Source organism: Ruditapes philippinarum, unplaced genomic scaffold (genome assembly GCF_026571515.1).
Source record: "Ruditapes philippinarum isolate M1 unplaced genomic scaffold, ASM2657151v2 ctg759_1_1_1_1, whole genome shotgun sequence".
NCBI classification, from domain to species: Eukaryota; Metazoa; Mollusca; class Bivalvia; order Venerida; family Veneridae; genus Ruditapes; species Ruditapes philippinarum.
This window is the reverse complement of record NW_026857984.1, coordinates 83,991-99,550: the sequence shown is the minus strand read 5'-3', so window position 1 is coordinate 99,550 and position 15,560 is coordinate 83,991. Positions and strand designations below refer to the sequence as shown.

The 15,560-nt window shown below is 32.7% G+C and overlaps 1 protein-coding gene across 4 annotated transcripts in view; it reads right to left on the bottom strand.

Annotated features, from left to right (window-relative positions):
• Positions 1-5,102: 5,102 nt before the first annotated feature.
• LOC132751670 (E3 ubiquitin-protein ligase HECW2-like) overlaps positions 5,103-15,560 on the bottom strand; it is a 60,375-nt gene continuing 49,917 nt past the window's right edge. For all 4 annotated transcript variants that reach the window (XM_060741883.1, XM_060741884.1, XM_060741886.1 and 1 more), the window contains 13 exons: positions 15,238-15,343; positions 14,628-14,786; positions 13,958-14,009; positions 12,831-13,011; positions 12,036-12,145; positions 11,160-11,295; positions 10,475-10,741; positions 9,735-9,833; positions 9,025-9,157; positions 8,271-8,532; positions 7,698-7,783; positions 6,790-6,902; positions 5,103-6,133 (listed from right to left, as the gene is read on the bottom strand). In XM_060741883.1, coding sequence (XP_060597866.1) covers positions 6,022-6,133; positions 6,790-6,902; positions 7,698-7,783; positions 8,271-8,532; positions 9,025-9,157; positions 9,735-9,833; positions 10,475-10,741; positions 11,160-11,295; positions 12,036-12,145; positions 12,831-13,011; positions 13,958-14,009; positions 14,628-14,786; positions 15,238-15,343 — 1,816 coding nt within the window. In that variant the 3' untranslated portion in view covers positions 5,103-6,021. The remainder of the gene's footprint in view (positions 6,134-6,789; positions 6,903-7,697; positions 7,784-8,270; positions 8,533-9,024; positions 9,158-9,734; positions 9,834-10,474; positions 10,742-11,159; positions 11,296-12,035; positions 12,146-12,830; positions 13,012-13,957; positions 14,010-14,627; positions 14,787-15,237; positions 15,344-15,560) is intronic.

The window sequence follows — 15,560 nt, the reverse complement described above, 5'->3', positions numbered from 1 at the left end:
CAGGAACAGCAAAATCTGGTTTTGACTTACTTGCCCATTTTTATCTTGAGCATTTCTTAGCTTGTCCATATGATATTTATATAGCATTGGGCAAGTCGGGAATTAGTTTTTTTACTGTTGATTTAACAAAGAAAAAGAGATTTCAGGAGTAGAAAATAAATCTATCTTTAGGCAATGCCTGAAAGCTTGTACTCGTGATACAGTAATTCTTGAAAATTTTCACTTATCCATACAGACTGTGGGACAACCTTGGCAATACAGATAATTGCTTTTGCTGCCTCTGTGAGGTCTCTGTAAATGTAGAAAAATTTGATTACCAAAGAGTTTTTTTTATCACAAGTGCAGTATTTAACAGTAGTCTACATAAGCATTTTGTAGCATATAAACAAATTAAAATCAGTAAAACACCATCCAGAACATAAATTTAATCTAGATTACTGTTGTCTGGTGGCCCTTAACTTTGTTTTTGGTTTGCTTTTTTATACTAATGTATATCACAGATTCCAGCTTTGGTTCTTCTTGGATGCTGGTTTGAACCTTAAACAGTGCATAGTGTGGCTCGGAAGGTCTTCCTTCACCTGTAAACTGAAAAGTCACATTTCCGAAGCTTAACTGCTTCTCATACCAGAATAAAAATTCCTGCACATTCAGCTGAAGGGTTAGTGATCCAGTCATCGGCCTTAACAATTGTCATATGATGTAGTCATGTAAATACATCAATACCTGCCATAATTCACTTACTTTACAGTAATCATTTCCATTGAAAACGGGCCAATTTATTTAAACTGGAGGTTTCTTACTCCATCTTAAAAGATCATCTCATGGATCTGAATACTGGATGTAAACAGTTTTACCTGTTAAAGAGCAAATAATTACACAATAAAGATATGTAAGGAGTAAATTATTGTAAAGTAGCAGAAACTACATGTATGTTTCTCGCAGTCTGATGATAACCTGGTTGTTAGTATCAAAGGGTCATAACTCCATAAATGTTGCTCTAGAATAATGCCTTTTTAGCTCGACTTTTCTATGAAAAGGGGAGCTATCCTACTCGCCCCGGCGTCGGCGTCGGCGTTGGCGTCACACCTTGGTTAAGTTTTTCGTACCACCCCACTTTATTTCAGAAGTATTACAAGTATGGCTTTGAAACTTACCATACTTGTTCACCATCATAACCTCCATCTACAGACAAGAGTACATAACTCTGTCAAGGTTTTTGACAGAATTATGGCCCTTTTTTGACTTAGAAAGTGTATTGAGCTTGGTTAAGTTTTTTGTACCACCTCACTTTATTTCAAAACCATTGGAGGTATTGCTTTGAAACTGACCATACTTGTTTACCATCACGACCTTCATCAACAGACAAGAGGACATAACTCTGTCAAGGTTTTTGACAGAATTATGCCCCTTTTTGACTTAGAAAATACATTGAATATGGGTAAAATCCACTTATTGCCTTAACCCTTTGAGATATTGCTTTGAAACTTTTAATGCTATTTCACATCATTACCCCCATCTGTACGCAAGAGAAGGTAACTCTGTCAAGGATTTGTTTTAAAAATTAAGGCCTTTTATCGACTTAGAATCTTGGTTAAGTTTTTAGTACCAGTCCACTTTTTGACTGAACTGTTTGAGATATTAATTTGAAAGTTGGAATACTTGTTTACAATCATGATTCCCAAACATGTCCAGGAGAAGGTAATTCTGTCAAAGATTTTATTTGAATTATGGCCCTTAACTGTCAATGTTTTGTATTATAGGCAAGCACTAAAAAACTTAAAAAATCTAAAAAAATTCATTCCTATCCACTTGTTCACTTTACCATAAATTATGTCATATAAACATTGCTGTAATATTCAAGGGTATCAAACAACTAGTTTTTTTTTCTTTCTTACCAGCCCTCTTTTGACTTAAACATTTCAAACTTTGCTGCAGTGTTCAAGGGTATCACACAATTCAGTAAAATAATTCTTCACTAAATATCTTAATGCTCATGGCCATTGTTCACTTTAAAAATACAGAGATTCTTGTATTGCCTTTTACTGCAAAAACTTTTTTTATTGGCAAGCAATAAAAAAGTCGAGCGCGCTGTCTTACGGACAGCTCTTGTTGTCTAACAACTGCACTTTGTCATGATAAGCAAGTATTCCAAGTTTTATGGTGGTAACTTGAAATGTATGAATAATGATCTATTTTTAAAGTTTTTGCACAAAGACGCCCCATCGAGTCCATAATGGCTCAAATACTTCTTCAAAATACCAGCTGAAAACGATAAAGGTTTTAAGGAAAACACAGAAGCTGTTAGAAAGTATGTTTTTTGTTTATTTTTTAACCACAATAAATTGTGTTTTGAACTTGACAACAATATTGTTACATGCAAATTACATGTATAAATTAAAATTTACACTAAATAAAAATATCTATGCTAACAAAAAACATAGGCAAAAAAAATATGCAATAAAATTTATCTATGGCTTCACTTGATATAGTCTAAACATTAGATATAATGTAGCCTATATGTAAAAACTTTCTTTATATACAATATGGATTATTTACAGCACAACTCAAATACATTCATTTTGAAATTGGTTAAAACGTACACACAAAACCGAAATTCACATTTCTGTGTTTGTATGTAATTAAGAATATTTATATAATTTGGTTATAGCTCAATATTATTTGCACTATACATGTAATAATATACATACAGAAACTTAAATCATACAAGCTTTTACAATTGTACATCTTATTTATACGATCCTTTCATACATTCCCTCAAAGTTTTAAACATAAAAACATTTAAACATTGATTAGTTGGCTTATTATTTAATGCTTGTTATAAACAATTGACTCCTGTGTTAAAATTAAACTTCTAAACAGTTAAGTTCACACTTCAGCAATTTTCCTATATTTGCTATTTCCTTCTTAATATTAGTTACAAGTTCATTATTAGGCCCCTTATTGGAAAGTTTAGTTATATTTCTCACAAAGGCAAAGAATGAAAATTTTAACAAGAGGTGAGAAGTTTCTTTGCATGATTTAAGAGAATTGTGATTCATTTAATACCTTAAAACTTTCTTAAATACAGTGATAGTCTTTGATTATAAAAACAATTTTTGAATTTGAAATCGAGAGCTGTTATGATTTTTTAATAATAAAAATTTACAAAATAACAGTCACCTTCAAGAACGGACATACTATCCTGATAACAACAGATTATAAGTATTTTAAACCGGGAATTCGGTCACTTTTTCACGGATAATTACACAAAATGTTCATCATAATGCATATTATTATTCCAAATTAAAACTGATTTTATTAATGTACCCTGAAGAGAAGAAAGATGATCAGCCAAAATGGTATATTACTTGGGATTTTAAAAATTTGCAGTTGACTACTTATTTTTAGTATACAATTAAAACTTTGGTATTTCTGAACAATATAAACCTCGGCAAAGGGACCACATCGTGATGGCGTCACACGTCATGTATTCTATATAACATCAATTAAACATTTACAAATACTTGCATACGTTAATAAATAAATTGAGTAAAAAATGTATACACCTTTTCTGTACAATAGTATTGAAAAAAATACTTAAAACATCAAATACTTTACAAAAAAATACTACGAAAAAGTTACAAAATCTTGTAGAAAATGGTTCTAAAGTCTGCTGTTTGTATATTTGAACGTATAAAATCCATGTCTGAATACATGTATCAACTTTCTCTTACTTAACTAACAACTGTTGCTAAGTAAACATCAAAGGAAAGAAATAGAAGATGCACAACATGTTTGTACAAATCACAGTTTATCAACCATAGAAAATCTTGGTGTTCAACTTTTTAGATAGTTAACATTAATTTGATCATACAAGTTTAATAATATCATGTACACATCATTACAACGGCATCTATTACAGTAACAAATTCAGTTTTTTTGTATTTTTCATGTGTTTTAGCTGTGAAACAAAGAGGTTTTAGAAAAAAAACCTATGAATCATGGTTAATTTGATAGTTGATGAAAGCCTAACAAAAACCTGACCTGGTTAATACACAGTATTATAAATTGTTCAGGTTTTGTACGAGTATATAAAACAAGATTATGCATCAATACATTCTGAAGCTGGCATAATGCAGAGATGAAAAGAAAAAATAAAGTGAACACAATACTGGTTATCTACACTCCCCTCAACCTTCAATATAACTACACATTAATTTGTTCATTAAGTATTCATTTTCTTGGTTTTATATATATTTCTCTACCAAACTGTAACATGTGTGTGACACATGTATATAAAATCTACAGTATGTCTATAAGCACCCAGTAGTGGTTTTCTTCTGTCTACAAAATTGAAATTAACCCATTCCGCGCTTGAACCGAAAATGGTTAGTCCTTGCCACCAGTATAGAGTCCAAAGCTAGGCAAGCCTGCACTTCTGTGCAGTCCGACCAGGGTCTACACTGTTAGCTGACCAACTTCAAATTTTCATCTTGATATACCCAAAAAATGAAATTGGACTATTCCAAAACAGAAGCTGGAAGATTTCATGCAAGAAATTCTGCAGGAAAAAGGTTAATCATTTAATTTTAGCATTTCATTACAATTATAAATGTATAATGTCACTATAGAAACAAACATCACATGTTTATTACACTTTGGTGTTACTATAAATAGCACATAACTAACAGGTAGACACTGTATATGTGAGCAGTAATAGTTACATTTTGATTGTTCTTCATTTTGCATTCAATTTAACATGTCTCACCCCAAATAGCTTATCACAAATCAACCTCCAATTACATAAGAATTAAATATCTGCTTGACAGTTTGACTGTCATTCTAAATCTCAACATAATTATTTAATACAGTCACTTGTACATCAAACTGTATGTGACTCATAAACATTTTTCAATATATAACAATACACAGTTGATATCTAAAATTATGTATCAATATATTTTATACCTTAAAGTTAGCAAATTAATCTTCATAAAGCACATCTAAAAAATCTTAACTCACAAAAACAAAATGATCTTAGAGAGATTGAGTAAATCTTAGGTCTCCTACAACAATACAATCACTCGAGATATTGCGTGGCCGGCCTATCATTGTACAGTATGAACAATCACTTGAGATACTGCCAGCCTATCATTGTACAATATGAATAATCACTCGAGATATGGACGGCCTATCATTGTACAGTATGAATAATCACTCGAGATATGGCCGGCCTATCTCGAGAAATGGCCGGCCTATCATTGTACAGAATGAACAATCACTCGAGATATGGCCAGCCTATCACTGTACAGTATGACGCCCACCTATCATTGTACAGTATGAATATCAGAATCCGGTAGGATATGACATATCACAGTAAAATGCCATCCATATTCCTCATGGAAGAATAATCAAGTGACATTGCCAGGCCAGCATAATTCTCTCAAATTATAATTTTTGTTAAATTAATGCCACAATGCCAGCATTAGTACAGGTACATCATTATAATAAGCTGATATGCAAAAAGTGCAATGAACAAGGTAAATATCGAGTACTAGATGTATTCTTAGTATATCAAATTACTTTTTTTTTTAAATTCGAACGATCTTCTGAATGTTGCATTAACAATATGAACTTTACATGTACAACATCTCTATTTCTTGATATACCTGCTTTCAGCCACGTGAACAAGTGGGCCGGAAAAGGTAACAAACTGCCACGGCACTGTTATACAGCTCCTTGCATGGTTTTGTCTGTCTCACGATTTTGACTAGTTCTCCATTGAAATAGTGTATTTTGATAATAAAACATTATCTGTCAGAAATCCTTGCGGGTTTTTTTTTTGCAATTTTGGGGTGTTTATTTGTTTGTTTTTTTACATTTGACTTTATATATAACCTCATTACGAAGATATATATTTCAAGATACAGTTAGATTTCCCGTTATATTCCTTGATGTGTCTGTCATCAGGTGTAGTGTATGGTAGTTATATGTCTTGTTTTCGGAAGAGTAGAAAGTTTCTCATTCAATACCAAATGTGCTCGTTTCTTCTACAGCAGTGACTAGCTTCTCAAACAGCATTTCAAATGTTGTATATGGGGGCAGGTCAAGCCGGTTAAAACAGGTGTGAGCTCTGTATAAATAAAATAAATTTTTAATATTTTAAATGACAAAAAATTTCACTCTAAGTAAGATTTAATTTTCAATTACAATATTATTACTTGAAGCAATATTACATTATCACCTGATTACATAACAAGAGCCGTCAGAAGGACAGTAGGCTGGACTATTCTGAGTGCTTGATAGTAAAACAAGAGCCTGGATAATGAAAAAATTTCTAGTACAAAAAGGAACATAATTTTGTCAAAATCTATGTTAGAATTATGAGCCTTTGAAATAACCTTCTATTATGATCTCAAATGATTGTGTGAAGTTACAACCCATTCCTTAAAGTAGTTTAGGAGATACCAAAACTTAACCAAAGTGTGATGCCAACAGGGGTACAATAGCTCTCCCTATTTTTTGAATAGTCAAGCTAATAATTAAGGAAAAACATAAATTTCACATGTAGAACATTTCCAGCAAAATTGAATTTATATCTTTTACGCTATTGTTCATTATCAACATTCAAATTCACATGTGGGTAAGATCTAATGTTGTATAAAATGTTAAACACCCTAAAGTGATATTAAATAGACAAAAAATTGTGCAAAGGTTATCATACAGCTATCAGATGATTTTATCATATAAACCTTCAAGTTATATTATCATATCAATATAAACACCCACCTTGGTAGACTGGTTACTTTTCCCCACTTCTCTATACAGAATTTCCGTGGACCATTACTTCCTCTGAGGGCAGCAAATCCTTCATATGGTATACTAGAAGTCCCAGTTACAAACTGAAATATTACAATATAATTGTTTTAATTACGTACCAAAATACTTGTCATAACTTATCTAACAATCATGTAATATTAAAGTAATACAAATAACAATGCATGTATCATGTCACAGAAAACAATTTGTACACAAGTACAGTCAGCACTAACAGAGTAACAGTCTCTGTGCATGTACACAAGTACAGTCAGCACTAACAGTGTCTGTGCATGTACACAAGTACAGTCAGCACTAACAGAGTAGCAGTGTCTGTGCATGTACACAAGTACAGTCAGCACTAACAGAGTAGCAGTGTCTGTGCATGTACACAAGTACAGTCAGCACTAACAGAGTAGCAGTGTCTGTGCATATACACAAGTACAGTCAGCACTAACAGAGTAACAGTGTCTGTGCATGTACATAAGTAAAGCCAGCACTAACAGTGTCTGTGCATGTACACAAGTACAACCAGCATTGACAGTGTCTGTGCATGTACACAAGTACAGCCAGCACTAACAGTGTCTGTGCATGTACACAAGTAAAGCCAGCACTAACAGTGTCTGTGCATGTACACAAGTACAGCCAGCACTTACAGTGTCTGTGCATGTACACAAGTACAACCAGCACTGACAAACATTTGTAACTGTACACAAGTACAGCCGGACAAATGTCTGTCCCTGTACACAAGTACAGTCAGCATTGACCAACATTTGTTCCTGTACACAAGTGTACTGGCACCATTTTGAGATAACAAATATAAAGCTTATACTCGTATACCAAGCAGTAATACCTATAGATGTAACAAACAAATAGAATACCTGCAATAAACGTAGTCTACGTTCATTATCAAACTTCTCTATGGCCTCCCAAAACCAAATAATCACTTGATTTAAATTATGATAACCTGAAATTAAAACAAATTGTAAACTTGAATATCAACAAAATATATACCTTTTATAGTTGCATGTAAAGTACATATACATACATGTATGACAGGGAACTCAATAATCAATAAGTGTAGCATGCTTTCCTAAATGTACATCATGATACAAGATATTTCTCTGGTTAGGTTTTAGGTTGCAATAACAAAGTACAGGTCATATGGCAACTTTCCAGCTTAACCTCTGGAACACGTCAAGTAAGTGCATTATACTAGGCATGAGCCGGCACCAAAGTAGAACCCCTTATGTTTGGTAAGCTAGCTGGACAGCTTCCTCACATGATGAAATCCAAAGTGCCTGGCAGGATTCGAACCTACAGCAGACCGGGGCATACGGTTTGAAGTCTATGAGCTTAAACACAGACGTCTCTAACAAATGTTTTAGTTTAGGTGAAATACGTCAAGCCAAATGCACAAATACATTAAAATCTATTTATACACGAGTACATACCAGATCTATATTCTGTATTTTTCCTCCAATCATTGATATCTATTTCCACAGTTCCAGCAATAACAAGCTCAAGTTCTCGGGCATCAAACACCGAGACAATACGCGGATCGAGCACCTCGTGGAAACCTTTTATGATACTCTCCATCTGTTCAGTAACGCCACGTTCTAGTCGCCACTTCACCATTCTCTCTATATACTCTTTCTTATTCTTCTCTGTCACAGGAATATTCTTCCCATTCTGTTTCAGCTCACGTTCTGTTACCTATAGTATAAATCACATCATTTCATACATTGTTTATATCAACTGTTCTTATTAATGTTTCAAGTTTTAAAAAGAAGCAAGCCCTAAAACAGTATGTAGTATGTACATCTAAAATTTCAAAGAAAGAAACATGGCAGCATGGCCAAGTGATTAACGCTTCGGACTAGTAATCTAATGATTGCTAGCTGCATGGGTTCAAACCCCATCAGGGGCAAGTCATTTTCTTGAGCAAAAATTTTTTCAGTCATTGCTCAGTACTGGTTGGTTCCAGGAATGGATTCAAAAGTGTGTCTATAAGCTTATAGCTTCCTACACAATCAAACTAAAATAAATTCTATATTAACCAAAGAAAGAAACAAATATTTCTTTTTTTTTTAGTTATGAGTCATGTCCCTTTAAAATAACCATCTTGTACCCAAGCACCTTTGAACTGGCTAAGCATTGTTTTACAAACATAACGTCAAATATGTATAAAACAGTATATGACATTACCTGTCCGAATACTTCTTCATTTACAGAGAAGAAAAGATCCATATCTAGTTCGGATATATCGTTTTCCTTGACCCAGGTCAAACTCTGGTGAAACTCGGCATCATATGCCTCCACATCAGCTAAACAACATGGCCTGTTTATGTAAACATATCATACTATAAGATTATTGCAAGATTTTAAAAATCATTAATACACTAATGATCTCTTTTTTATTTGAGAATAATATTTTCAAAGAATATTAAAGGGACTGGAAATATTTTTTTCAAGACTTGTGTACCATTTGATATAGGTCTGGACAAATAACGTGTAAGCAAAATTTCAGATCATTCCTTCACACTGTCTCCCAGAATAATTATTTTTATTGTATAAAATTACAAAAATTTAAAATCATTCAAACACTTTTCACTCAAACTGGTGTTTAATCGTGAAAAAAATAGATTATCAATTTACATGATTTATGTTGATTATCTTTTGTAAATTTGTCAATTTTAAGTACATCACTTGATCTGAGCAATAATTAACTTTCATGTATGCTTGCTTCTTTTACTGGTTCAAATTCCTTCAGGGACACTATATTTATGTCAAACATAAATGTATGTAAAACCTATTGTTTTAATGACTGTATAGTAAAATGTTCTGTTGAATTCTAACCATAATCACACACATCTAGAAACTGACACCATAATGTAATTAATCAAAAATAAACTTACACTCGCAGTAAGAACTTGTAGAAAGGTCGTGTGAAGAAAGCGTCCAAGAGATATTGATGTATTAATGCAAGTCCCAACACTCGACCAGCAAAACGGAACCTTATAAAATAAAGGACAAATATATATTAACAGACAAAATATCACTTGACACATAAACAATATAACATACAGAACGGTCAATATTAAAAGTATAAATTAGTTGCATGGTGACAAAACAACTTGCACATTCATAACCAAAAAATCTCAATTTCAATTTTTCTATATTGCATTCATTAATTTCAACAACAGACTTCTTTAAATTGAAAGAATATATCCATTACTTGAAACAGAGCATAAAGGTTTAATGTATTAATTTCAATGTATAAATCCAAAACATCTTTTTCTTCAGAATCAAGCTTTTCAACATGGTCAATACTTATTTGCAATAAGAATCAAAATTGCTTGTATGATGTTCTCTGAGCATAATCACTTAGTTTTTAGCATATAGCTATGTATTGAGAATCTAACTATTACCCAGCTAAATAACTTGAATGAAATTGTCTGTAAATAGGGACTCAACTATTCATCATTTCTAGGGAAAATTAAAATGTACATGTATGTACTGAGAGAATAGCAAGCACAGTGCAGAAAATGATCAGATGCGTTAGCTGATCTTGATCTACAGTGGTCGCATGTATAGATTCTGTAGCTGCCTGCAGTCTAATGGTTAATATTACATATAAAACCTTTTAAGAAATTACCATTCATGACAATTCTCTACGAACGCTGACATTGGACTGACTTGCACTGTGTACGTGTCATTAGCAGAGTACTCAAACAACCCGTAGTACGGATTAAACAATTCCCGTGACAACAGGAAGAAAAATTCTCGTGAAGGTCCTCCGTAATCTAGACCCTCCTCACCAGTAAACGTGATGTACAGTTTACTCTTCTGTAACTCTTTCTTCGGGGTGGACATGATTTTGTTGAAGGAATCCTCTAAGACATGATCTCTTCTAACCATCATTCTACAAGAATATATAATATTTACATGTCAAATAATCGTTTTGTACGTCCATTACCGAACATTACATTTCTAAGCATTTATTTACATTTATCAAAATAATTTATACAATTTTGGTATCAAGGGTATTATAAGATGATTTTTTGTGCTACTTAAATCTTTTGCTGGTTTTATCAATGCTAGGTCATTACCTTTGTACAAATACAGCTTGTAGTCACTAAGCTGTGAAACTGACACTTCAACCAATATACTAACACTCATTTTCAAATCACTCCTTTTACTTCTTATTATGGAAAAAGTAATAAAACAAAGCTTCAGATCTATTTTGACAAAAGTATTCTTTGAAATTTCATGAAAGGTGAGGAAACGTTTTAAATTAAATATTAATACAACAGATCATTTAAGTATTGAACAATAATTACTTTAATTTGCCAGGTCCCTGTCCATGACCTTTTTGCTCTAGTTTGCGGTAGAAATTTCTAAGTTTGGCATGGAAATCTCTCTTGTATGGAGCGGGGACTCGCACATTAGACCTTGCTGTATCTGTTACCATAGTATCTGAAAAATATACACCAAAAATGAGGCATAAAATTACTGCACATAGAAAATGCCAGCATAATGTATTCATTTCTAATAACTCTAGCAAAGAGAGAAATGTAACTTAAGTTATCTTAAATTTCTGCATGTTTGTAAAATCGCTTTTCATTGGATAATCAACATCCATATATACTACATACACCGTTGCCATCAATTAATGAAGCAATTTCTATTATTCTCAAATTATGGACGCTTGCTGTATTATAGATTTGTTATATCAGCATATGTTTGCATTTTAACCCTTGCCTAGCTGCTCAGGTAATATATGCAAACAACTATTTATATAGGGCCATATAAACTGTCAAAAATCTTGAAAACTTATACCATATTTAATCATTTAATCAACCAAAATATAATGCATAACAAACCACAAAAGTAATTTGAGAAGTATTTAAATTCAGACATTGTAAAGGTCATTTATCGACTTTCTAGCTTTACTGTTGGAGAGAAACCTCAGGGGCCCTTCTGTGCATTATTTTAGGCACAAACAGACACCCGAGTAGAACCACTGACGTTCCATAAGCTAGCTGGATAGCTTCCTCACATAAAAGAATTCAAAGTCCCTGGAAAGATTCAAACCCGCAGTGGTGAGGGGACAAGTGGTTTAGTCTATGACCATTACTACCTGGCCACAGAGTCTTTCAACAACTAAGGAAACAAAGGTTAATCAGCATTATATAATGAAATACTAGTATACTGACTAGGTGAGGTATGAGGGGAGTCTGTGACAGATGTTTCCATGGGAGATGAAGATCTTGTCATTCCCAACAGGTGTGGTGGTATAAATGACATTATATCATTCTCAAATACACTGAAATATATAACAAAACAAATTAAATAATAATCTCTAAAACCTACATTTAAGTTGTATTACAAGTCCCACTGATATGTTACAACTTTAAAACTACAAATTACAAAAATTCCTCAGCCTTTGGATATTTAAAACTGCACAAAATTGATATAGACAGCATTAGTCCGATATATGCCCTCCTGGGTAAAAACATAAATATCCAATTTCGGTTTAATTTTTTTTTGCTATTTTAGCATGGTTGTTTTAACATGATTCTCTTACACTGTAACTTTTTTAAAGCCGCATGCCTCCAGATGAGCCAAACTATTTCAAGAAAATCAAACTTGAGAAAAACGCACTATAATGACTAAGATTTTAAGTAAAGTAAAAAAGATTCAAGTAATAATTTGCATGTTATGTGCAATTTACATGTTATGTGCAATTCATAACTGATTTTGCAGCATTTATCACCATATTTCTACTTACACATTAAGGGTTACTTTTGCAAGTTTTAACCTCTTTTTGGTAACATACGTATGTGGATTATAAGTGGCGTTTTCAATGTGCAAATTACTTTCTTCCTTCCCTTCACAAAATTTTACTTTTAAATACTTTGTCATGAAACTTAGCATGAATCTGGAGGCATGCTGCTTTAATGTTACGTATTACTGTAACTCATGTTCAGTTATTTATGAAGAACTATTACCTCAGCATTATGGTTAATGGAAGATCATTAGACATTTTATCTAGGGCCTCGGTCCCTCCTGTAGCTATCTTGTGTACTTTATCTTTCAGTGGACTAGATGTGGCATACAGCGGGTATTTCTCCTTCAACAACTCCTGAATGTTTGGTTGCCGTAGAAATAACACAACTTTATCATTGTACGCTGCAATATACATATAGAAATAGACAACAACTTATAATCAAAGACTTGAATAATATAAATATGTTGATTTAAAAATAATGTTTTTTTATTTTTTGGCTGGGCTTTAAGATGCATCAATACAGTATAGGTAATAAGGCGACTTTGCAGCTTTACTGGTGGAGGAAGACCTCAGGTGCCCTTCCATGCAATAATTCAGGCATGGATGGCCTTCATAATAATTTTACAGTTTTCTTTTTATAGAACCAAGATCAAGAGTCTCATCAATGTTGGGTGTGTACTAATGTTTTAACTATTAATTTCTAAAATGGACTTGTCCAGCTTCCCTTTTAGGACCTGTCCATTATCAAGTTAGCGATATCAAGTTTGTTAGCCAACAGAATAGAGGCTGGTCTGATTCTATACTGGTGTGTGGGTAACACATCCCTTTCGGTTCAAACAGGTAATAGTTGAAAGTCGTCTTCTGTTAATTTTTGGCAAGGAAATGTAGATACTACTGTAGTTTTAGCAATGCACCTTGTTAAGCTTTGATTTATGAATTGATTAACCTCATTTGCTGTCAATATTTAATGCTATAAATCTTATCGTAGAATCAGTCAGTATGATTTTATTATGGTAACTCTGTCAACTGTTAACCTCATAAATTATAAATAAGGTCTGCAATTGTAACTAAGGTAACTTATCAGCTATCATGGTTAATATAAGAGAAGTAAGTCTGTATGATTCTGGTATGGTAATTCTGTCAACAGTTATCATCGTAACTATTATAAGCTAAATTTTGCCAAATACGAGGAATGATCAAAAAGTTTTGTCACTGCCTCGATTAAAAAACCATCAGTTTGTCGAATATTTTTTTCTTTTATATTAATAAACAAATGTAATTTCAGTTATGTTAAGAAATTATTCCAAAACTTACAAATATAGTTTCTTGGTAAAGTTTTAATTTTACCTGTTGGAACAGCACTGTGATCTGTTATTGGTTGACGGGGAGGTGGTGTAGGCTGAAATAATATTATATTATAATATTAAATGAATTTCTTACTAGCACTGAAAATATATCAGTTCCACCACTATTTCATGTAATAAAATTCAAAGAAAGTAAACTTTATAGTTCTTTTTGAACATATTAAAATTATTGGAAAGTAAAATTCCATTCATCTAAGATAACAAGAAATGTCGGTAAGAGAGAGTGATAAACTTGAAAGTGAAACAAAAGCCTGGATAATGTAGAATTTTTTTCTAGATTTGAAAATACAATGCATCAATTTGCATGCAAAAACTTAACCAAAGTGATACACAGACAACGAGATCGTCTGGATGAGTACAATAGCTCTCCCTATTCTTCAAATAGTCAATCAAATATCTCTGTCCCAAAAAAGAAAATGTCTCTTTAAATGTACAAGACAGTTTCCACTAATTAGCCATTAGTATTGATAAAGTTCACTGCCATATTAATTTTGTAAGATTTTACATACAAATATGAATTTATGCAGATAACACCAAAGACATAATTGAAGCATGGATGAAAAAACACATCAAGAAATATTATGAAAATTAATTATTAATGTATCAAAGATAAAAATACAGTTAAACATGAAAGTTACAGCCATCATACATACAGCTTCACTGCGTGTAGGTGAGTGTTCCTGGCCACCTGACCTATGTCGTACACGTATCAATGATGTGTGTAGAAAGTCTGGATTTACTGGCGGAACATCTGCTGGAAGTCGAGGATCTATAAATGTTGTACCCTTCAAATGATGATCTATGAAAAATGGCTGAAATAAAGACAATGTCAAAATCATTAAATATCTGACAATCTTGTATCCTAGACTGATCATTTGGTACAGTCACCTTTAATTTACATTGTGCAACCTAAATTGATGTTGTCTACATCTTACACCATTTCCTGCACAACCTCTCAAGGTAGCATGACAAAACTAGCTCTGCAATCCATTTGATTATGTGTCACAGAATTTCATTGGTTACTTTTGCATATTTAGTGGGATTCTGTTATATTTTTAACCAGTCAGAATTTGTATTCCATCTATGGTATAAAAATTATATCAATATATCTTCACAGAAGTGAAAACTTTTACACGATATTATGATACCGACAAAGAGAGTGTTGCATCAATTTTCTTTTCCATAAAATTAATTGTTTTACCAGATTGTTAACAGTAAATTGCTTTACCAGATTCATATAAATAAATTTTATTTTGAACTCACTTTAGAGTTGGTTTTATCAAACTTCATCTCCCAGCCTTCAGGTAATTCTTTGGTCATATCAGCAAACAAATTGAGGAACGCTACCAGATCACGATTATGCTGATACCTGTAAACAATGAAAATATCTGGTAAAATTTTCTGCTATTATCAGGACTGTCAGGGTACTGTTTTGTTATACAGCCTTAAGAAATAGCGTTTACTTTCTGTTTACTTTTTAAGTTGAAGAGGTCACATTTTATATCTCTAGCCATGTTATACCAATTATACATTGCCCCTTTGACATTTGTACTCCACTGCACATTGCCCCACCCCTTCCAGCACAC